General features: G+C 51.9%; 4 protein-coding genes across 12 annotated transcripts; 3 read left to right on the top strand and 1 right to left on the bottom strand.

The window, feature by feature from the left end:
- Positions 1-732: 732 nt before the first annotated feature.
- LOC129046312 (small ribosomal subunit protein uS10-like) lies at positions 733-1,259 on the top strand. The gene has a single exon (XM_054511550.2). The coding sequence runs from the start codon at positions 850-852 to the stop codon at positions 1,207-1,209; it is 360 nt and encodes a 119-aa protein (XP_054367525.2). The 5' UTR covers positions 733-849; the 3' UTR covers positions 1,210-1,259.
- Positions 1,260-8,417: 7,158 nt separating this feature from the next.
- TYROBP (transmembrane immune signaling adaptor TYROBP) lies at positions 8,418-11,370 on the top strand. 2 transcript variants are annotated; one of them, XM_045890361.2, is made up of 5 exons: positions 8,418-8,569; positions 8,957-8,983; positions 9,136-9,270; positions 9,444-9,487; positions 11,139-11,370. In XM_045890361.2, the coding sequence occupies exons 1-5, from the start codon at positions 8,509-8,511 to the stop codon at positions 11,202-11,204; spliced, it is 333 nt and encodes a 110-aa protein (XP_045746317.1). In that variant the 5' UTR covers positions 8,418-8,508; the 3' UTR covers positions 11,205-11,370. The 2 variants fall into 2 exon arrangements, with proteins under 2 accessions (XP_045746317.1, XP_045746316.1); XM_045890360.2 differs by having other exon boundaries at positions 9,441-9,487.
- A 144-nt stretch (positions 11,371-11,514) lies between these two features.
- On the bottom strand, positions 11,515-16,088 carry HCST (hematopoietic cell signal transducer). Of its 2 annotated transcripts, none has more exons than XM_045891323.3 (5): positions 15,844-16,088; positions 12,851-12,946; positions 12,491-12,514; positions 11,884-12,015; positions 11,515-11,655 (listed from the first exon to the last, which is right to left on the bottom strand). In XM_045891323.3, exons 2-5 carry the CDS (start codon positions 12,891-12,893, stop codon positions 11,615-11,617), a joined length of 240 nt encoding a protein of 79 aa, XP_045747279.1. In that variant the 5' UTR covers positions 12,894-12,946; positions 15,844-16,088; the 3' UTR covers positions 11,515-11,614. The 2 variants fall into 2 exon arrangements, with proteins under 2 accessions (XP_045747279.1, XP_064437790.1); XM_064581720.1 differs by lacking the exon at positions 15,844-16,088 and adding an exon at positions 13,830-14,169.
- NFKBID (NFKB inhibitor delta) lies at positions 14,153-22,052 on the top strand. 7 transcript variants are annotated; one of them, XM_064581715.1, is made up of 12 exons: positions 14,153-14,387; positions 15,807-15,907; positions 16,104-16,164; positions 16,617-16,834; positions 17,073-17,263; positions 17,346-17,451; positions 17,569-17,715; positions 17,830-17,881; positions 17,976-18,124; positions 19,581-19,697; positions 20,036-20,200; positions 20,830-22,047. In XM_064581715.1, the coding sequence occupies exons 1-12, from the start codon at positions 14,153-14,155 to the stop codon at positions 20,881-20,883; spliced, it is 1,596 nt and encodes a 531-aa protein (XP_064437785.1). In that variant the 3' UTR covers positions 20,884-22,047. The 7 variants fall into 7 exon arrangements, with proteins under 7 accessions (XP_064437785.1, XP_064437787.1, XP_064437786.1 ...); XM_045891321.3 differs by lacking the exon at positions 14,153-14,387 and adding an exon at positions 15,212-15,302 and having other exon boundaries at positions 20,830-22,046; XM_064581718.1 differs by lacking the exon at positions 16,617-16,834 and having other exon boundaries at positions 14,297-14,387; positions 15,713-15,907; positions 20,830-22,045.
- Positions 22,053-23,288: the final 1,236 nt, after the last annotated feature.

Raw genomic sequence — 23,288 nt, 5'->3', positions numbered from 1 at the left:
CAGTTTTCTCCACCACCTCTCAATATGCAAACATATAGACACATATTTACAAGGGATTCTTTTGGTCACTGTTTGACATCATGTTATAGTCACTTCTCTCTACCTTACTTTTCTCGGTTAAAATCCCTTCAAATAAGCTTGAAGAATTCTAATTCATTTATAATGACTACATTTATGATGTAGATGAACCACAATTGATAAATCTATGGAACATTGTTTTAGTTATATTTTATTTTATTTTATTATTATTTCTTTTAAGATTTTATTTATTTATTTGAGACAGAGAGAATGAGAGACAGAGAGCATGAGAAGGAGGAGGGTCAGAGGGAGAAGCAGACCCCCCGCCGAGCAGGGAGCCCGATGCGGGACTCGATCCCGGGACTCCAGGATCATGACCTGAGCCGAAGGCAGCCGCTTAACCGACTGAGCCACCCAGGCGCCCCTTAGTTATATTTTCAAGGCCTTCATTTCACAAATAAAAAGTCAGTTGTGGTGGTCCAGGATGTCTGTCCACCCCCAGCGTCGGGGTCACATTCCTGCCAAGAGGAAGAACAGAGAAAGGGAGGCCACATCTTTGCCTTTAGGGACGCAACTTGGAAGTTGGTTCTTCCCACGTTCCATTGGCCAGAAGACAGCTGCAAGCCCTTACCTGGCTCCGAAGAGGCTGAGAAGCATAGCCTTGGCTGGGAGACCAGATGCCCAATTACAAATTCTATTTTAATAGAAGGGGACTCTGAGGAAGACGCGGTCGTAGCTACAGCGGAGGTTTGGACGCCCCGCTCCTGCGCCTGACTCACCGCTGTTCGCTCTCACCGAGGAACAAGTCGGTCAGGAAGCCGCGCCGCAGCCATGGCTTTTAAAGACACCGGAAAGACACCCGTGGAACCGGAGGTGGCGATTCACCGAATTAGAATTGCTCTCACCAGCCGCAACGTAAAATCTTTGGAAAAGGTATGTGCTGACTTGATCAGGGGCGCAAAGGAAAAGAATCTCAAAGTGAAAGGACCAGTTCGGATGCCTACCAAGACTCTGAGAATCACTACAAGAAAAACTCCTTGTGGTGAAGGTTCTAAGACCTGGGATCGTTTTCAGATGAGGATCCACAAGCGACTCATTGATTTGCACAGTCCTTCTGAGATTGTTAAGCAGATTACTTCCATCAGTATTGAGCCAGGAGTTGAGGTTGAAGTCACCATTGCAGATGCTTAAATCAACCTTTTTAATAAATTGATTATCGGTGGTTTAAAAAAAAAATAGAAGGGGAGAAAACAATGTTTGCTGATCTCTGGCATCCTGCTTCGCTCACCTTGCAAGTCAGCATTTGCTAGCATTTTCCCACAAGTCAAAGTGGGAAACAGCTGTTTAGTTGTCAACATTGCCACTGGTAGGAAATACAGACATCGTGGAACCTCTTTACCAGTTCCTTCGGTAATTTTCATCTCTTTAAAACAATTTTTTATTCAGGTAGAATTTATATAGACTAAAATACATCCTTTTTAGTGTATTGTTTTATGAGTTTTGACAAGTGCATACAGCCATGTAAACTTCACCACAAGAAAAATAGAGAATTCTTTTTTTTTCAATTTTTATTTATTTATTTGAGAGAGAGAGAGCACAGAGGAAGAGGGAGAGAGAGAAGCAGACTCCCCGCTGAGCAGAGAGCCCTGGCGGGCATGGGGGCTCGATCCCAGGACCCCAAGATCATGTCCTGAGCTGAAGGCAGACATTCAACTTAATGAACCACCCAGGCGCACCCCCCCTTTTTAAAAAAAAGACTTTATTTATTATTTATTTGAGAGAGAACACAGAGGGAGGGTGAGAGAGAGAAGCAGACACCCTGCCGAGCAGGGAACCCAGGACCCTGGAATCATGACCTGAGCCAAAGGCAGATGATTAACCGACTGAGCCACCCATGTGGCCCTCAATAAATTTTTAATTTAGAAAATTTTGAAAAGATGAAAAACAAAAGAGTATGAGGAGCCCTCAACAGTCTATCTACCCCTGGCAGCCATCCAACTAGGGCCCATCCTTTCCCACTCATTCTCCTCCCCTGTGTGGTTATGTAGCATCATATTTTATCTGGAAATATTTTGATATTCACATCAGAATTTTATCTGAAAGAGTGAGAAGAAGGAGGGGGCAACCTGGAAAATCAATTCCCCAGTGTGAATAGCGGCTGAGAATCCTGGGTGGTATTAGGACTTGTGTAGACCCAGGACTGATCTCTGGCCCTCCTAGAGATTCGGTGGTCTCCCTAACATCCTTGAACACATCCGCTTTGCTGTTTAAACTAGTCAGTGGCTTCTACTGTATGCAACAAAGAACCGTGACTGCTACATCTGGGTCAAGTGGTTTAATGACTAGAGTCAGGAGGTGGGTGTAGGTAGCTCCTACTTGCAGAAAAAGCCCGAAGACAGTCACAGTGCAGGCAGCTGTAAAGCAGGTGGCGTGCCCAGAAATGGCACATGCTGAGGGACTATGGTTGAGGTGCCAATGGCATCCCCTGCTTAGGGACGCTGCTTAGGGACTGTTCCTCCGTCCTTCTCCAAACCAGAGTTCTTATGGATCCTGCCATTTTCTTACAGACTTTGCCTCCCACCCCAGCCACATGGTTTGTGGGGAGAGGGGCAGGGAATTCATAGCCAAACTTAGCCCTTTCCCAGGATTCTTTTCTTTTTATTTTTTTTTAAAGATTTTTTTTTTTTTATTTGACAGAGAGAGAGACAGCGAGAGCAGGAACACAAGCAGGGGGAGTGGGAGAGGGAGAAGCAGGCTTCCTGCCGAGCAGGGAGCCCGATGTGGAACTCGATCCCAGGACCCTGGGATCCTGACCTGAGCCGAAGGCAGACGCTTAACGACTGAGCCACTCAGGCGCCCTCTTTTTATTTTTTTAAAGATTGTATTTATTTATTTATTTGAGAGAGTGAGAGAGAGAGAGAGCACGAGCAAGGGGTAGGGGGGCAGAGGGAAGGGGGAAGCAGACTCCCCACTGAGCAGGGAGCTGAACCTGTCCCAGGGCTCCATCCCAGGACCCCAAGACCATGACCTGAGCCGAGTCAGACACTTAACAGACTGAACCACTCAGGCGTCCCTCTTTTCTTTTTTAAATCATGGACTCAGCAAGAGTGAGCTATTGATGGCAGAAACTCTGCAGTACCACAATGAACAGAGAGGGCTGAACAAAGCTGGTCCAGAGAGAAGCGAAAGCAAGTGATGGAGAGTCTCCGAGTCAGTCTCGATCTGTCCAAAGTTCCATCATCCCCTTTCCTCTGATGGTCAGTCGCTCAGCTTTCCCTTAGAGCACATGTGCACTAACCTCCAAATCTTCACAAACTTCATCCTCTAATCTCAGCTAGTTCAACCCGGACATTTGAAACTATGTCCAGTAGAATATAGATTTGGCTGTAGTAACAAAGTCCCCAAAATAACAATGCTGTTTCCATTGTCTATTGCTTTGGGGTGCTGGGTGGCTCAGTCGGTTAAACAACTGACTCTCTTTTTTTTTTTTAAAGATTTTATTTATTTATTTGAGAGAGAGAGAATGAGAGAGAGCACATGAGAAGGGGGAAGGTCAGAGGGAGAAGCAGACTCCCTGCCGAGCAGGGAGCCCGATGCGGGACTCGATCCCGGGACTCCAGGATCATGACCTGAGCCGAAGGCAGTCACTTAACCAACTGAGCCACCCAGGCGCCCTAAACGACTGATTCTTGATTTCAGCTCAGGTCATGATCTCGGGGTCCTGGGATTGAGCCCTGCATCGGGCTCCTTGCTCAGCGGGGAATCTGTTTCTCCCCCTGCCTCTCCCCCTCTGCCTGCTTGTGCTTTCTCTCTCTCAAATAAATAAATAAAATCTTTTTAAAAATTAAAAAAAATCAATCTGTCATTGTCTGTTGCTTTGTAACAGACTATCCAAAAACGTAGTGGCTTAAAACAACAACCATTTATTATTTCTCGCCATTCTTTGACCTGACTGGATGGTTCTTCTGCTCCACATGGTGTTACCTGGGGTCATTCAAGTGGCTGCATTTGGCTGGTGGCTGGCATGGCATGAAAGATCCAGATGACTTCTTTGATGTGCCTGGGGCCTTGGCACTTGCTATTGGCTGGGGTGCCTTGGTTTTTCTCCACATGGCCTTTTCCCACATGCTATCTCATCCTCTAGGGCCTCTTTGTATAGCCTCACTCTCCAGGAAGGGAGCTTGGACTTCCTTACAGCATGGCAGCTAGATTTCAAGAGAGTAAAACCAGAAGCTATAAGACTTCTTAAGACCTATGCTCAGAACTGGCACAGTTCTAAACATCCCTTCCACCACGTTCTTTGTCAAAGCAAGTCACAAGGTCAGCTCAGATGCAAGAGCAGGAAAAATGGACTCTCTGCCTCCTGATGAAAGGGATGCATATAGGGAGGAAGAAATTCTTGGTGACCAAACCCCCAATTTGGAGACTACCTACCATGAGTGTCTTTAAACAAGGCAGATGTTTCTCTGTCACCTAACAGTCTAGGGTTGGTGTGGCTCCTCCAAGATGATGGGCATTGAGGCTTCTTCTGTCTTCTCGTTCTTTCATTTTGATGATGTTGTCCTCATCCACTTGTTCCAAGATTCCCACATTCAAATTCCAGCAAGTGAGAAAATCAAGAAGAGGAGTAGAGTGCATCCCTCCACAAAGGCTGAGACCTCTAAATTGCTCATTTACTTCCCACACTGCCCATCAGCCAGAACAAAGTTCTATGGCTACTCTACATGCAAATGAGGCCAGAAAATACAGTCTGTAGTTTGATGGGCAGATGCCCTGCTAAAAATTTCCTGGAAGAAGGAGCAGGAGGATATTGGAGGACACTAGCATTCTTATCTGCCAAGTGACTAATTGAAGAAGAAATAGTGGGCATAGGGGCACCTGGGTGGCTCAGTCGGTTAAGCGTCTGCCTTTGGCTCAGGTCATGATCCCAGGGTCCTGGGATCAAGCCCCACATCGGGCTCCCTGCTCGGCAGGAAGCCTGCTCCCCCTGCTTGTGTTCCCTCTCTCGCTGTCTCTCTCTCTCTGTCAAATAAATAAATAAAATCTTAAAAAAAAAAAAAAGGAAATAGTGGGCATGTCTGGGATACCCTTAGGCCTCTGCAGAGATCAAGAGCCATGTTTCAACCAACCTGTTACTGGTGGCCATTTAGTGCAATATTGAAAGAGTATTTACTGAGCATCTACTATATGTGCTGGGGATATAACAGTGAACGAGGCAGGAAGGTTCCTGTTCTCCATTCTAGAGGAAGTAGCAGACAGTAAAAATGAGAACACACAATTTCAGAGAATTTCAGGTATGATAAATACAGGAAGAAAATGAAATTGGTGGTGGGAGGTGACTTGAGCAGTGGTGGTCAGGGGAGTCCTCTGTGAGGGTATGACATTTGAGCTGAGATCTGGAGGGTGAGAAGGGGCCAGCTCTACACAAACTTTGAGAAAAGCATCACAGGCAAGGGGAACAGCAGGTGCAAAGGCCCTGGGGTGAGAATGAACTTGACTTAAACAAGAAACAACAAGAAGGCCAGTGTAGTTGGAGTAGGGGAAGCGAGGGAAAGAGGGATAGGAGGGGAGGACAGAAAGATGGGCAGGTCTTTATGTAAATATATGCTTTTATTTCTCTTGGGTAGATGCCTGCTTCTGTGGAATTGCTGGATCTCTGCGTAGGTGAATATTTACCTTTATAAGAAACTACCAAACTCTTTTCCAAAGTGGTGGTTCTATTCTTCATTTCCACTAGCAGCGTGAGATTTCCAATTGCTCCACATCTCTGCTGACACTTGAGAGGGTCAGTCTTTTTAATTTTAGTCATTCCAGTGGGTGTGTAGTGGTATTTCATTGTGGTTTTAATTCGTATTTCCCTAATGACTAATGATGTTGAACACTTTTGCACATGCTTATTGGCCATTCGCGTCTCTTCTTTTGTGACGTTATCTGTTCACTTTTTTTGGCCACTTACAAAATTGGCTCTCTGACTTTTCCAAAAGCTTCTTCTGGCCACTGTGGGGAGGATGGGCTGTAGGGGGCAAAAGTAGAAGCAGGGGGAGTAGGGAGGGGCTGTAGCTTCCACAGAGACAAGCCTGTCACAGGCTCAACACATTGCATGCTTTCTGGCGAGGTCAGCCTTGGGTCTTGCCCAACTCTTGGGCTGCTTGCCAGGAGAGATTGAGACACTTTACAGATCTCATGGGAGGTGAAGCAGCCCTACTTCCTGGAGTCTGGCCCTGGGTGTGGGATGGCTCCCAGTCAGTTGGGTGCCCTCCATCTCAGCCTTCTTTCACCCAATGACCCATCCCCCCATGGAGAGCCCAGGCCGACCAGCCCAGGCCAGCAGTCTGGGGTCTCTACCAGCACAGTCATACCAGTCGCTAAAATATTTAAATACTTCATTTTTGGTTGGTAAAGAGCCCCTACCCCACCTCCCACAGATATCTGCCACCACCCCAGTCTGTTCCCTTGGGATACCTTGGACTTCCCCACATCTCAGCCACTAAAAGGGGGGCTCCAGGACTCAGACAGGGCCCTATGGCCACAGCTGCTTGATTGGTTGGTGCATGAGTGTGCTGGCTATGAGACCGAATTCTGGGGACAGCTCGGGCCTGGCTGGAGTCAGGAGGATCAGACCGGGGGCCTGAGTCTGAGGGGTTCAGGGAAGATGTTTATCAAGGCGAGCCCAGAACTGGAGACTTGCAGTACTAATAACAATAACTGTAATGAGGAGGATGGTGATTAAGATTCACTGAGCAGGGGCGCCTGGGTGGCTCAGTCTTTAGGCGTCTGCCTTCGGCTCGAGTCGTGGTCCCAGGGTCCTGGGATCAAGCCCCGCATCGGGCTCCCTGCTCTGTGGGAGGCCTGCTTCTCCCTCTCCCACTCTCCCTGCTTGTGTTCCCTCTCTCGCTGTGTCTCTCTCTGTCAAATAAATAAATAAAATCTTAAAAAAAAAAAGATTCACTGAGCAGCTACAACGTGCCAGGCAGATGTTACAAACACAATAAAACTGGACCCCAGAAGCCCTGCCCCCCACAGTGTGCGCCCCCAGCCCGGCCAGAGGGAGCCCAGGAGCACCAGCACCAGAGTCAGATCAAGACCCTCCAGGCTCAGAGCTTCCTCTGCTCTCTGACTGCCCTGTGGCTCACTCAGCTTCAGCCACCTTGAGGCCCTCCGGAGCCAGTTCTCTCCGCGCTCACTGCAGGCCTGGTGGGGGGGGGGGGGTGGTTCTTTAGCAACTGGACTGGGCCAGGCCTGGGTGATGGCGGCTGTTGGTAGGCAGTGCTACCCCCGACTGGGCCCTGACCCTCCTCTGGCTTCCAAATCCCCCCACCACGAAGGGCCACTCAGAGTCTGTCCCATGACGGGCATCCAGTTTCCCCTTTTCTCTCCTGAGACCAGGCCCAGGGAGCTGTGGGGTGTGACGCCTGGATGGGGGAAGGGGGCTTCCTGCCACGGGCCCATCCCCCCAGTGCCCTAACCTCAGGTTCCTCCTAATGAGCCCCAGCTCAGGCTCTGGTCGGGGGGATTAGAAGTCCCTGTCTCCTCCTGGGTGCCTTCCCTCCGTCCTCACTTCCAGCTGCTTCCTCATTTGGTGGTGCAGCCCAGCCCAGTGGTCAGCATGTCATCCCCCACTCGCCTCACCCCAAACCCCCAGTCCTGTGTCTGTGCTGTGCATATCTGTGTCACTGTCTATCCCTCTCTCTTTTTTCTTGGCCTCGCCGCCCCTTTCTCCTTCCCTATCTTTCATCTTGGTTCTTTTTTCTTTCTCTCTAAGGGTCAAATATCTGTCCTTGGGTCCTGTGTTTCCTTCTCAGCTTTATTTGCTGTGTGACCTTGCACGAGTGTCTGTACCTTTCTGTACAATGGGGATGACGAGAGAGCATCTACCTCCAATGGGTGTTGTGGGGGTTAAAAGAGTTAACACCTTAGGACCGAACGCCTGCTGCTCATTAGTGCCCATATCCTGATGGCTCTCTTTTAATATCCTATAAACATCACAAAGTTCTGATTATCAGATAATTATAGCTGGTGCTTATAAAAAGCTGACGAGTGTCGGACGCTGTTCTAGAGACATTAATCCATTTGCTCCCCCAAACCCCTACAAAATAGGCGCTATTTTACTCCTCATTTTACAGATAAGGAAACTGAGGCCCAGAGAGGTTGAATGACTTGTTTAAGTTTGCCCAGCCAGGAAGAGGCAAAACTCGCTTCAGTAATAGCCACTGACTCTTCCTGATACACTGAGGGCTGACCCCTGATCGGGGGTGGATGGGCACATGTACCCTTTTTCCTCTTATGTCCAGTGGTTAGGGGCCACAGCATGGCCCCCAGGGCGTCTTGGTCTAATTCTTCCTGGCATTATCTGTCTCCGTCCCTCCTCCTGTATTGTCCCCTCCTCCCTCCTGCCACCACCCACCGCAGACTTCCTCCTTCACTTGGTTGGACGCTACACCACATCCCACCAGCCCTTGGACTCCGGTGTCCAGCAGTGTCGCCTGCGTCATGGGGGTCCTTGGACCTTCCAACAGGCTCCTGTTCCTGCCTCTCCTTCTGACTGTGGGTGGTGAGTTGGGGGCTTCTACAGCTGCCTCCTGAGTCCCTGGGCTCAGCTTGGGGCAGAGCAGGGAGCGGGGTAGAAAGAGAACCAAAAGGGAGGTGGGGGAAAGCAGATCCCCAGTTCCCCAAAACTTATGGCTGTCTCCCAGAGCCTGAGACCCCAAGATGTGGCCGCTGGTAACAGCAGGGGGAGGGGACTCTATGGATGTTGCAACAGGACAAGTCGGGGTAGAAGTAACTTAGTCCAGTGACCTTGATGCCGGCCCACAGGTCCCACCAGACATCGCTTTCCACTCTTAATCTCCTAGCTATCAGGACCCACCCTCCCCAGCTCCTGTGCCCACCCTCCAATCACAGCCCCATGCCTCAATTTACCTTCTTTTTCTCTCCTCAGGTTTCAGCCCTGTCCAGGCACAGAACGGTAGGCCTGGACTCTGAAGTTCCCCTCCCTACCTCCTAAAGACCTCCCCATCTCTGTCTGTTCCCCAGTCTCTCCACACCTTCCCCTGCTGACACCTCCCGCCAGTTCCCATCTCCCAATGACCACCCCCAACCCCTGTGCCACATTCTCAGGATGCAACTGCTCCGTGGTAAGTCCTGGGGTGCTGGCAGGGATCGTGCTGGGGGACCTGGTGCTGACCCTCCTCATCGCCTTGGCTGTGTACTCCTTGGGCCGGCTGTTCCCTCGGGGGCGAGGGGCTGTGGAGGGTGAGTGAGGCTGGCAGGGGATAGCCTGGGACCCTCTGAGGGAGGGGTAAGCTCCCAAGTCACAACCATCCAAAGGGACAATGATGGAGGGGCTGATTTTGTAGCAGCAAAATGGTCCCAATTCACCACCTTAACTATCTCTGCACTCTGCGCTACTCCCCATCCCCCAGCAGTGACCAGGAAACCTCGCATCACTGAGACAGAGTCGCCTTATCAGGTGAGAAAACCAGCTTCTCTTCCTCACATCTCACTCTTACCCTGTGGGTGTCTGTCCTAAACATTTCCCCAGTCCTTCTAGAACCTAGACCCTAAAGCCACTTTCTCAGCAACATTTCAAACCCTCAAAGACTCATGGGGCATCTGTCCAAAGCTGCCTTCAGTGATCAATCATGACCTTATGCTCAGCTTAAAATGTGTGAGAAAACATAGGGAGGGCTTTACCTTCGCAAGAGCAAATGTAGGCCATAGTGAGAAGGCAGGCACGGAATTGTTCAGGACAGGATGATTTCTGGGAGAAGCTCTCAGAAGGGCAGAGGACATAATTCAGCCCTAATTTGGTAACTCCGAAGAGAGGAGTTTTAGAATTTTTTGGAAGATCCTATATCCCTTTGAGAAGCTGATGAAAGCTAGAGACTCCTCAGAAAAATCCACATAAAAATTTATAAAATTGTGCATATAATCTAGGGTTGGCACAGGTATCTTGAAACCCTTCTTAAGAACCACCATGCAGGGGCGCCTGGGTGGCTCAGTCAGTTAAGCATCTGACTCTTGATTTTGGCTCAGGTCATGATCTCAGGGTTGTGGGATCAAGCCCCGTCTGGCTTCGTGCTCAGTGGGGGTCTGCTTGGGATTCTCTCTCTCCCTTTCCCTTTTCCCCTCCACTCCCACTCGTTCTCTCTCTCTCTCAAATAAATAAATCTAAAACGAGAAATGATTCCCCTTCCACGTGCGCATGCGCGCGCTCTCTCTCTAAAAAAAAGAGCCACCACTTAGATAGAGGCATCTTTCCATTGCTTGCCTCTCTATCAGTGCCCTTTAGGGGGTCATGGGCTCCTGTGAGAATCTAATGGGAGCCAAACAGATCCCTTCCCATAAAGGTGCACACCCAGACATTTGCTTATGATTTCAGGGATTCAGTCTGAGGGCCTCTTGAGGCCATAGACCCCACCCCCCAAAATTGTAAGCCTTGTTCTGTGAAGTCTCTTACTTATCTGCAGCCAGGTTTGCTTTGCCTCACTTGTGGATAAAAAGTCTCTTTGTAAAGTGTAAGCATCTCGAGTTTGGCTTTGTGAGGTCCAGAAGAATGAGGGAATTTTCAGTTACCGGGGGTAGTGAAATTTTAGGGCAAAGCAATATTCTAATTTATTCATCCTTCAGTGGAATTTGTTGAGCACCTACATAGCAAGAGAGTTGACATCCCAGTTGGGGAGATGGACTTGAAGCAAATTAAGAGATAAGAAAATTTGGGGAGGTATCATGGGGAAATAAAACTGGTGTGACGGTGACTGGAGTGTGTGTCTGGTGGGGAGAAGTTAGATGGCAAAATCAAGAAATGCTTCTCTGAGGAAGTGACATGAGCTGAGACTTGAAGGGGGAGAAGGAACCATCCCTGGGAATATCTAGGAAACCCGTGTTCCAGGCAGAGAGAACAGCTTATGCAAAGGCCCTGAGGCTGGGGCGAAATGATGAGGCAGAGGAGACAGGGAAACACTAAATGCACTTGATTAAGAGCCAGATCTTTTCCATGGCTACAAGGTTGAAGAAGCTGCTAGGAGCCTTATAGGCCACTGGGAGAAGGCTGAATTTTGTTATAAGTTTATTCAGTGGACCTCACCCACTAATGGTTCCCACCCTGTCCCTCCCATTAGGAGCTTCAAGGTCAGAGGTCAGATGTCTATAGTGACCTGAAAACACAGAGGCCTTATTACAAATGAGCCCAAACCACAGCAGTCAGCAACCTGATGCCTGGATCCAGTCATTCCTGATGCCTCCCTAGCACCCTATTCCTACTCCCACCAAGACACAGGTCCACAGAGTGCCCTCCCTGAGGGGTCAGACTTCTTTCCACTACTGTTCCCAAATAAACATGGCACACAAAAACACTGTTGAGTTATTCCAGATCTCTCGGCTGAGGGGGCAGGGATATGTGGGGTTCTGGGGGATCATGGACCCAGAAACAGCTAAATGGGAGGGAGGTTTGGGGACCTTGGGGTTCTTTGAGGAAGAATCAGAACCAGAGGTAGTTTAATTGCTTTATTCCACCCCAAAGTGGGGAGTGCGTTTCCTGTGTGGCCACACACAATGTGGGATGAGAGGGTCAGAAGTCAAAGGTCTCACAAGGGGGTCAGCCCCTGCCCAGCATGTTGATGTAGACTTTGTCATTTTCTGGGGGTGGGGGAGAGAAAGCATGAGGCCTGACCACCTACCACCCACCCACATCTCCACCTTCCTGGGGACCCCCTGCCTCAGGGGTTTCCTCCGGAGTTCCCCCCTGCACCGCCTCCAGGGTTTCCCCAGCATCTCCTCCAGGGCTTCCCTGGGGGGCCCCTCCCTTGGGGACCCCCTCTCTAGGGACACCTCTCCCTCCGGGCCCCACCCTGTCTCTGCCCTCACCTAGGGGGGGCCTGTGGCGTGGGCAGGCACACACAAACACCACGGCAATGATGAGCAGCGACACCACCGCGTCGGCAGCCATGAGCCCTGCCAGGATTGGCAGAGAGAGGGGCCCACATCCAGAACAGGAACCTGGAGGGTGCGGCAGAGACAAGAAGGAGCTTGAGGGAGGTTCCAAACCCTGAGGGCTGCACTCGGGGCCTATGGGGCCCGAGGAAGTCCCTGGGGGGAGGCAGGAGTGTCTGAGATTCCCTGAGGTTGACTTGCGGGATGAAAAGGGAGGTGGGGGTCTGGAGAGAAGCCTGGGGCGGGGGGGCGGGCGGGGGCGGGGGTGTCCCAGCATAGAGAGACATATGTGGTTCTTTGGGCATAGTGGGTACTCCCAAAGAAGGCTGGGGGGTGGCCGAGTCCCTGGGGCTTCAATTTGGTGATGAGGCAGTGATCTGGGGACCCAGAAAGGACTGCAGTTCCCCTGGGGGCTCTGATTTGGGGCTGAGAGGTGAGCTGGTGACCTAGAGAGCCACCGGGGGTGTTCCAGGACCCTCAGGCCACACTTCAGGGATAGAAGCAGTACCACGGCAAAAGGGAAGGGGTGCTGATTTCTCACCTGGGGTCACCCCAGCTGCAGCCACTGTGAAAAGAGAGGGAAAGTGGATTAGCAGGGAGAGGTGCTGTCCTGAGAAGTAACCTCCATTCCGGAGAGAGCAAATGAGAAAGAGGCCAGAGAGACAGAAAATCAGAAGTCGAAGTAGAGACAGACCCAGCAGTGAGAAGCGGAGATTGACAGGCAGCTACCCCCAGACTGAGCTTCTCTCCCCAAAGAACCAGGCTCTGAAGCCAGAACAGATCTCCAGGAAGGAAGGGGTCCTGGGAGGACGTGCCCTTAGCACTCCTCCCTTCAGAGGCCACCCAAGCCACCCCTCTCATAAGGACTCTGCCTGCCGCCCCCCATAACCACTGGCTTTACCTGGGAGCAAAAGCAGGAGCAGGATGACACCTGAAGGAGCCATGGTGGGCTGGGGGCAAGAAGCGGTCTGGCAAAAGGCTTTGGTCCAGAGAAGTCCTGAGGAACAGTGGGGGAGTAAAGGAGGAGCAATAGCGGATGTTGCCCTGCTGGTGGCAAGGTCACCTGCTTCCTGTGTGAGGGTGTAGAGGGGGAGAAGTGGTGGGTCCCTGTGACTGCCTTTGGGGATGAACTGGGGGTAGGGTCAGAGACCAGGGAGGCTGCTATGATTGTCCCAGGTGGGAGGTGACAGATGGACCAGGTTGTGGGCATTGAGGAGATTCTGAAGAGATTTTGGAGGTAGAACCAACAAAACTTGCTGATCCACTAGGTATGGGTGTGTATGAGAGAGAGGGATTCAGGATGAACAAAGCTTCTGGACTAACCAGCTGAAAAGACTGAGTATCTTTTGACAGAGATGGAGAAGGAGGGGAGCAGGTTTAGGGGGAAAGTGCCAAGGTCTGGGGACACTGAGTTGGAAATGCCTGATAGATCTCCCTGCAGAACTGGATGACCACAGCTGCATCTGTGAATTCAGGGATAAGTCTCTGGTCTGGAGATGTAAATTTTGGGGTTGATGGCTTATGGATGGTATTTAAAGCCACGGGACTGGATGAGATCACCAAGGAAGTGAGTTCAGACAGAGGAGTGCCCCTGGCCCCCAAGAATGGGTGAAGAGGTGGAAACAGCCGGGGAAACTGGGAAGGAACAACATGTGAGGGAGGAGAGCCAGGAGAGCAGAAGTCTTGAAGGCCTGGGAGAAATGATTAACATGGCCACCCACGTGGGAGCTGAGAATGAGCCTCCCCTGGGAATGTCAGTTGGCTCGAGGGGCCGGGAGTTCCTGTCCTCTTAGCTCACAGCTATACCACAGCACCCAGCAAAGTACCTCCCTTGCAGTAATAAATTATTTTTAAAGACGAATGAATAAACGAGAACTGACCTCTGAAAAAGAAGGTGATGTGGCGAAGAGGGAGAAAAAATTTGAGTCCACCAATGTCACTCTTACCTACAGCCTTCCCTCCCTTGGGACCAGGAAGTCCTGAACCCCAGCATCCTCTTACCCCAGGACTCAGTAATGCTGTCCCCTCCCAGCCCAGGCCCCAGAAATCAAAGACTCCGGCAACCCCTTGGACAGAGACCCAGAAGTCCAGGTCCCTAGTGCCCTCCTCCTTCAGGTGTCTAACCCCAGCCGCTTCTCCCTCAGACCAAAGATGGGGTCCACCAGCTCCCTCTTTCCAGGGAGGCTCAGGAGTCTGGCCCTCAATGTCAGCCCCGCCCATTCAGACTGGGCTTGTTCAAGCGCGACCCGGGGACTCCCGGGCCTGTGGGCGGGGCCCTGCCCTTGACTGGGCGGGGCCAGAACCCCAGTTTAAAAACTCGCGGGGCACCGACCCTAGATCGGGGACCCGGCGGCGGCTTCGCGGGGGAAGAGCGAGGCTGGCGCAGCGCCGAGGCCGCGGCCCTGGGGGCCCGCAATCCGCGCCACGGAATCCGCGAGGTAATGGAGGGGCTGGGGAGGTGAGGCACCCTCGGCCTCTTGAGAGAGCGAGGGCTGGAGGCCGGCTCTTGCGAACCTGAGGGACGGGGCTGGAGCATCAAGCCTGGGTGCTGAGAGTGAGCGTACTCGGTGTTTGGAGGGGGCAGGGGGCCAGGACTTCTGGGTGGTGGTGGAGGAGCGGCTGGGATTCTGGGCTCCTGGGTCCTGGGGTGGGGGGAGGGTAAGGGACCGGGGATTCAGAATCCTGGGTCCGGGGGCGACAGGGCTGGGAGCCCCGACCCCTGGGTCCTGCGGGAGGAAGGGGCTGGCGGCCCCGACTCCTTGCTCTAGACAGGGGGAGATGGAGTCCTGGGGGCGTGGTTGTTTAAAAATCAGCCACGAGGGGTGTGGGTCAGGTCCGGCGCCCGGCCCCAGGGGTCCACGCTGGCCTTGACCCTGCCCGGGCCCCGGGAATTCCCGAGTCCCCACCCACCCCAGGTCCCCGGGCTGAGCAGGAATTCCCCACGTGCGGGGATTCCGAGAGCTCCACGCCTGGCCGCGCGCCCCGCCTCTAAGCGGGACACCTGCGGCGCGCCGCCGGGAGAGGAAGGGGTGGATGGAAGATTCCCTTGCGTGAGCGCCGTGACGTCAGCACGTCGTGTCTGGGCTGTTTCCGAGTTCGCTCTCCCTCCTCCGCTTAACCCTTCCTCCGCCGGAACCAGGGCTCAGAAGGGTGAGGGTTGAGGGTCCGGATTTCCGGGGTGGTGCGGACCAGGCTTCTGGAAACTGGGACTGCCAGGTGCAAGGGAGGGCGAAGCTGAGGGCCCGGACTCCTGGGTCCTGGGAAAAGGGGGACTAGGCTCTCGGAGTCCCGCAGAATGGGGCCTGGACTCTTAGGTCTGAAGGGGGGATGGGGTCTGGACTTCTGGAGCCCCGGTGAGCTCGGGGCTCTTGATTCGTGGTTCCTTGGGGAGAGGGGCTGGGGACTCGGACGCCTGGTTTCCCGAGGAAAGTGTGTCAGGTCAGCTTCTAGGGCAGAGAGATGTTGGGAACCTGGATGTGCATCTCCAGGGAGTGATTCCCAGCGACCCCCGCCCCCCCGCCCCAGGCCTGGGGACTGGGAGATCTGGGGGCTGGGATTTTTCTCGGAAGTTGAGGGGGGGAGGTGCCGCAGAGGAGCGCCCTCCTCCCCCTTCCTCAGTTTCCACGACGCTGGTGGAAAGTTGGGTCAGAGGGGAAAGTGCGGAGCAAAGGGAAGGAAACGGCGGAGGCGGAAGCTGCACCTGAAAGCTAAGATTGGCTTTGGAGTTCTCAGGCGGCGTCAGTGTGCCAGTTTTTCCGCGCAGGAGGGCGAGGGAGGGTGCCTGAATCCACTCCCCCGCGAAGTTGGGTGGCTTAAGGACCTCTGATTGCTTCCCCCCCGCCTCCCCCGCCGCGTAGTGAGCCGGAGTGAACGCAGCCACTGCCCATCACAGACCGTGAAGAAGCTCCTGGAAGAACAGAGGCGCCGTCAGCAGCAGCCGGACGCTGGTGGGGTACCGGTAAGGTCCATGAAGCCCCGCAAACTATAATTCGTGAGGCTATGTCCTGTTGGGCAGAGACTTGGTGGCTTGCGGGCCCTCGGAGCAGATGAGAGGTGTAGTCCTGACTTAGATGCTCTGTGGGTGGGGATTGGATGCTGAGGGATCCGTCAGATAAATTCCCCCTTGTTCCTTTTTTTTGTTTATCCCCCTACAGGGACAGTTTCCGCCTCCCCTGGCCCAGTCCCTGACCCCATCTGTGAATGAGAGTGAGGCTGGTAAGTCTGGAAACTCATCTGGTTCCCTCAGCTTGCAGCCCCAGCTTTCTTCAGGGACTCAAACATTCCAAATCTTAGAACTTTGGGGAACTTAGGAGTCAGACCCTCTTTCTTGCTTGGACCCGGTAGCAGTTTGAGCTCCCAGATTCTCTGGAGCCCACGGGTCTATGTACACAGTCCTTGGGTGTTCCAGGGGCCCAGGCTCCCAGCCTTTTGCTGCTCTCTGGGTCTAGGCCCTCCACCCTCAGTGTCCCTAGGGTCCAGCCACCAGAAGTCCAAGCTTTCAACCCCTTGGTGTCCTGGCTTCTGAGTCCCAGCCCTTTGGTGTCCCACAAGTACTAGCTGTCAGTACCTTGGGAGATTCCAGGCCCTCACACCCGTCCTCCAGCCTTGGTCGTGACTTCCCCAACTCTGGTAACCAGGCCTGCCCCTGCTCCTCCTCTCACACACAGGCCATTCTCGCTTCCCAGTACACCAAGAGACTGTGGGTTCTGGACTTGGCAGCCTGGCTCCCACCACAGGCTTTCCAGACTGGGACCCCAACACGCATGCTGCCTACACAGACAGCCCCTACTCTTACCCTGCTTCTGCTGCTGAAGGCTTCCCGACTCCTGACTTCTACCCGCCCTCCGACCCAGGGTGGCAGTGTTCATTTTCTGTGGGGATGGAGGTGAGATACAGACTGGGAACAGGAGGATGCTGAAGGGCCCCTAAAATTCCCAGTTGCCCTCATGCTAGATTAAGATCCCATTCTTCAGATGGGCAAAGCTGAGGCCCCACGGTCCAAGGTTACTTGGTACAGAGGGGTCACCCAGCCACTCTACCTGGCACTCTGTCTGTGTACGTGTGTATGTTAGGAAGAGGGAATTCTCAGCTGACTGGCTCTGCCCACCACATGTATCCTTCAGGACTCCCTGGATACCCGGCTTTATGCAGAACCTTCCCTGCCACAGGCAGGATCCTGGAGAGGTTCCGGACTCCCCCTAGGACCCCCACAGTTACCCCCTATGGCCACTGGACCATCCCTGGACACAGCCCGTGCTCACATGCTGGCTTTGGGGCCACAACAGCTGCTGGCCCAGGACGAGGAGGGAGACACGTGAGTATAGGGGATTGCCGTCTGCCTGTTCCTGGCTTCGCTGGGGTGCTGTGCTCACTGCTTGTCCCCTACCTGTCCTCAGGCTCCTGCATCTGTTCGCGGCTCGGGGGCTGCGCTGGGCAGCATATGCCGCAGCTGAGATGCTCCAAGTGTACAAACATCTGGACATCCGTGAGCATAAGGGCAAGGTGAGGGCCAGGGGCCTGGACTCCTGGCTTTGAAGGGAAAAGGTCTGGGGGCCTGGGTTGTTGGCTTTCAGAGGGGACGAGCCTGGGGGCCCAGACTGACCTTCTTATCCCCTGCAGACCCCTCTCCTGGTGGCTGCTGCCGCCAACCAGCCCCTGATTGTGGAGGATCTACTGAACCTCGGAGCAGAGCCCAATGCCACTGATCATCAGGGACGTTCTGTCTTGCATGTGGCTGCTACCTATGGGCTTCCAGGCGTCCTCTCGGTACGGCCAGCTGGCCGGTGGGGTAATGGGATGGACTGGTTCCTCAGATCCTGGCTTCCAGGGCTAGGAGGCCTGGGGAGACTCTAATCCAGCACTGTGCCTTGTCCTCCTCAGGCTGTGATTAACTCGGGGGTTCAGGTTGACCTAGAAGCCAGAGACTTCGAGGGTAAGTTGGGTGGCGGGCAGGGTGGGTATGGCAGGTGGGGCTGGGGTGGGGTGAGCACTCTGGATGCAGAGCCCTCACCGTCTCCATCCTGCAGGCCTCACCCCTCTCCACACAGCCATCCTGGCCCTCAACGTTGCTATGCACCCACCTGACCTATGTCCCCGGGTGCTGAGCACCCAGGCCCGAGACAGGCTGGCTTGTGTCCAGATGTTGCTGCACATGGGTGCTGATCACACCAGCCAGGTGAGTGGAGCAGTGGGCAGCCGGCCCCTAGAAGGGTGTGTGGGATGGGTCACCTGGATGTCCAGGGCTCCAACAAACGCTGATTTTGCCCCTTGCCAGCCATGTGAACTTGAGTACGTGGCTTCATTTTTCTGTGCCCCAGAGGATAAGATTACTGATCTTAGCTTATATTTATCAAGCACTTACCATTCATCAAGCACTGAGTGTCACAGATTAGCTAATCGAATCCTCACCAACCCCTTTTGACATGTGCACTGTTATTACTTTTCCTGCTTTATGGATAGAGAAACTGAGGCACAGGAATCAAAATCTTACAGCTTGTAAGAGTCAGATAGGGGATTAGAATAAGGTGGCCTCATGCCAGACCCCACACCTTCACGGTTATGTTCTCCTCCTCCCTCTGGTGGTAGCTCCTTCACGGGCTGGCTGAGAGAATTAAGCATCCACTTATTGTTTTGTTTCGTTTTTTAGTTAAAGAATTTTGAACACAGATAAAATACAGAAAATAGTATAGTGACCTCCCTGTCCCCAACATCAATAATCAGCAACTTGTACCCAGTCCTGCCCCATCCATTCCTCGACCTTCCTATAGTATTTTAAAGCAAACCCAAGCATGTATTTTTATCCACAAAAATTTGTGTCTTTAAAGTTAAGAACTCTTTTAACCTTAATACCATCATTTCACCTTAAAAAAAAATTAATCTCATGATATCAAATATCCTGGCTGTGTTCAAATTTCTGATTGACTCTAAAGCGATATATATTGTTTTTTCATTAAAAAAACCTCGGATCCAAATAAAGCCCACATGTTGCCATTATAAGACTTTTAAAGTCGTTCTTAATCTAGAGCTTCCTGCTCTATCTCCTTGTCTCCTCTTTATTATTTATCTGGTGAGCCAACTAGGTTGTTTTGCCTTGTATAAGCACATCATATTTTTAATGTCCATTATCATTCCAAACTCTTGAAAGGCACATAATAAAGCTTTATTGTGGAAAATGTCTTTTTATTTGCTCCAAAATATGAAGAGAACAACTCAGTATGGAAGCGCATCTGGGCTTAGTGAGTCCCCTGATTAATGCTGCTCAAGTCCCCTCCTTACAGATAAAGTACAGTCCATGTGGGATGTGGATACATTTTACTGTGCTTAATAGAATGTCGGGTGGCCAGGGCAGCTGCTAGCCCAGAACTCTTTTGGAGGATTAGATAAGAATGTTTTTCTCAAAGACACTCGGGCTAGAAAATTGTCAAAATAAACATACAGTCCTGTGATGTGTATGATGTGAATGGCTCCCCCTTAAAGGTGGTACTCTTGTATAGTGCACAACATAGATAACTGTGTAAGGCACCCCTGGGTGCTTGCAAAGGAGAGACAAGGTGTCTAAAGGCTCTTGGGTTTTGTGGGAGGGGCTCTGGGTGTGAGGACTGGCCTGACCTCCGCCGTTTCTTTCTCTACAGGAGATCAAGAGCAATAAGACAGTTCTGCATCTGGCTGTGCAGGCCGCCAATCCTACCCTGGTTCAGCTGCTCCTTGAGCTGCCCCAGGGAGACTTGCGGGCCTTTGTCAACATGAAGGTGGGGGCCTAGGTTAGAATGTACGAGTGTGTGAGATGTGATGGAGAAGGGCAGGGGGATGTTGGGAGGCCTGTGGGCTGTGGCTATGGCAGGGACAATGTAGGGAACAAAGGTGGGGACCGTATAGGATGTGGCTGTAGATTGTAGGAATGTATAGGACATAGACCGAGGGGTGTGTGGAATGTGATTGTAGAGGGGATTCTGGGATGTGAGTAGGGGCACATGGATGTGGCTGTGAAGGCGGGAGTGTGGGACTTGGCTGTGGCAGACTCTGAAGCGTTGATGGCCCAGGCCAGCTGAGTCCAAATCCTTAGCAGTCTTCCCTTCACTGTCCCCAGGCCCATGGGAACACAGCCCTCCACATGGCGGCCGCCCTGCCCCCTGGGCCCCCCCAGGAGGCTATCGTGCGGCGCCTGCTGGCAGCTGGGGCAGATCCAACACTGCGAAACCTGGAGAATGAGCAGCCCGTCCACCTGCTGCGGCCTGGGCCGGGCCCTGAGGGGGTGAGCATGGAGCCCACCCTGACTGCAGAGTGGCCTTTGACCTAACGGGGTGAACCCCTGACCCTACCCATTTATGACTTTAGAGGGTGACTTTTAATCTCAGAAGGTGACCTTGATCCCTATCCAAACCTGACTTGAAAATGTGACCTCTGACCCCAGTGTTTTATTTTTGACCTGGTATTGGTGACTCCTCCTGACCTCTACTTCAACCCTGACCTCTACTTCTAACCCTGAATCCTGACCTCAAGGTGTGACCTTGGATTCCCAAGTATGGCCTCCAAGCCCCTGCCCCAGCCCTGAGTTCTGACCTCTCAAAGTGGGACTTCTGACCCCTAAATGTGACCTCTGACCCCTTGCCTCTACCGTTCGACTCCTAGTGCTCAATGTTAACCCCAAAGTGGGAATCCCCAACCAGCAACACCTTCCCCCTTCATCCCTTCTGGCTCCTGAACCTTTTCTCAGTGTGTGAACCATCATCCCTAACCCCAGATCTTGACTCTGAACCTCTGACCTGCAAACCCAATTGATCCTACGCTGCTTCTCCACCTTCCCCTCCAACTTCACAGGGTTTGTGGCCCTGACCTCTCTTTCCAGCCTCCTTAACTTCTCTTCCCCTGTCTTGTCTGCAGCTCCGGCAGCTATTGAAGAGGAGCCGTGTGGCACCCCCAGGCTTGTCCTCTTAGGACTCAAACCCAGAACCTGGACTGATTTTCCAGTCCCCACCGTCCTGTGGGACAGCCAGCGTATGCTAATGTTGCAAATCCATGATAATGTATGTGGAATGTCCTGCCATCGGGGTCTTACATTAAAACCCCAACATGGCTGCTGGGGGTAAACAATCCCCAATATTTGGGGTGGCGTAATACCCCTCCCCCACCCACAAGGAGCCCTCTTGATGATTTCTGTGAAATCGAGGCCCCTTGATTGTTTCTGTGAAACACCCTAGACCCCTAACCCTTTCTCCATTGGGATCTTTTGGGACCCCTTCCCTACTCAACTCTAGTTCAACTCACCTAGAACCCCAGATGGGATTTCCCTACACAGTACTTGGGGTACCCCCAGAATAGCTCCTAGTGTCATCCAGTAGAGCTCCTAAGATGACCCCCCAAACCTCCGCAGGACCCACACCATTCAGGTCCTTACCCCTGAGACATAGGAAGGACTCTCCTAGATTGGAGTCCCCTAGGTCCTATGCTTTCTAATTCAGAACTCAGATCTCCGCATTTCCAGTGAATCCCTCCCCTATCTGAAACTTCTTATTAAACTCAGTTTGGACTGCACTGTCATTGTCTCAGTCTCTGGGGGTGTTGGTGCAGGGGAGCGGCCGTGGTGCTTGGCTGAGGAGGCATGTTCGGATGACTGTGTGGGGTGGGGTGTGTAGCAGACTGGAGGTGCCAAGTCTGCATCGTGTCACCTTTACCCTGTCAGCACCTGGTGGTCTGCCTGCCTGTGGCAGGCAGTGTTCCCATGGGCCTGGGGACCCGCGAGACCACTGGTGCCCACTCTACCCTGGGTATGAGCCTGGTAGCCTTAACTGCCAATGAGTTTATGCCACTTCCTATCTAACAGCCCTCAAAGCAGAGACTGAAAGGAGATGGTACAGAAAGACTCCAGATCCCCCACCTCTCTATGAGGATAATGTGGAAGTGTGTGTTCTACACAGGCTCCCAGAGCTCCCCAACAGAATTACGCTCCTGTTCCCCACGCTAGCTCTGGCTTGATGACATACCCTTTCCTGACTGCTTTCCCTTTTCTGTGTCCTGTCCCACCTCCTGAGATCCATACCCGAGCCGAAGGCAGGTGCCCAACCATCTGAGCCACCCAGGCGCCCCAAGAGGAAGTGTTCTAAGAGAACAAGTCCTAGCTTGCATCATGCTTGTTGACATCACACTGGTCAAAGTTATTCACATGGCCAAGCCCAGAATTTGGGGAGGGGGCACTACACCAGGGCTTGAATATTGGGAGGTGGAGTTTCAGGAGCTTCCTGTGTTAGTCTTCCACATGAGCAGCCCTGTACCAGCACACATTGCTCTTCTGTGTATGCACATGGTGGCAGGTGACCCATGAAGAATTCATGGGAATATTACTCCATAGATTCTAAGAACTTAACTGGAATTGCTCTTACAGTCATTGTGTGGCATAGTTTAATTTCTGTATTTTTTCCTTTGTGGTACATAAAGGTATTTTATCTATCTATCTATCATCTATCATCTCTCTATCATCTATCATCTTAGAGAGAGAGTGTGTGAGTGGGGGGTAGGGCAGAGGGGGAGGGAGAGGGACGAGCAGACTCCGTGCTGAGCTTGGAGCCCAACGTGGAGCTCAATCCCAGTACTCATGATCAGTCCGGAGCCAAAACCAAGAGTTGGATGCTCAAAAGACTGAGCCACCCGGGCGCCCCCATAGGGATATTTCTTATCATTGATGGCATCTTAGAGTCGACTGACATATAAGATTTATATCCCATCATGTATCAACAAACACATGCACACACATATTAAAATGACAGAATGATAAAATGTCTTTTTAAAAACTATTACTAAAAGACAAATTAATAAATTGTTTTCAATGGGAAAAGAAGAGCAGTTTAGTGGCACAAGAGCATCAAATGAACAACGGCAATCCCCTGCTGGAATTTCAGTAATAAATGTTTTAAAATTAATTACCCCAAGTATTGCCATCAATATGTAAACATTATTAAGGAATCACACACTGAGCATAGTGAGCAAAATGGCCTTTCACTTCCTGTTCCACCAGCTTGGAGCTCCTTACTCATTGTTAGCCTGTTGATCACCCTTGACTGTGAAAACTCAAAGGCAGCATTTCCCCCTAGTCATAGATTTCTGCTAGGTACAGTACAATACAACTAAAGGTATAACCAGTATCAGAATGATGTTGGAAATTGGGTTCTCCAATGATTGTATCCAACTTGCATCATGTAAACATCTTCCTCCCAGTGTCTACCACGTCTATATTTAATATACATGACTTGTATTTACATGTATATATTATGATGAGACACTCTGAGCTCATAGGCTCTTTGGGAGAAAATCTAATTCTAGGTGCTTCCTCCCTAAGCCATCTGTCA

Source organism: Mirounga angustirostris, unplaced genomic scaffold, assembly GCF_029215605.1.
Source record: "Mirounga angustirostris isolate CCGP_5_RB_7025 unplaced genomic scaffold, mMirAng1.0.hap1 SCAF_16, whole genome shotgun sequence".
NCBI classification, from domain to species: Eukaryota; Metazoa; Chordata; class Mammalia; order Carnivora; family Phocidae; genus Mirounga; species Mirounga angustirostris.
This window is presented reverse-complemented; position numbering and strand designations above follow the sequence as displayed.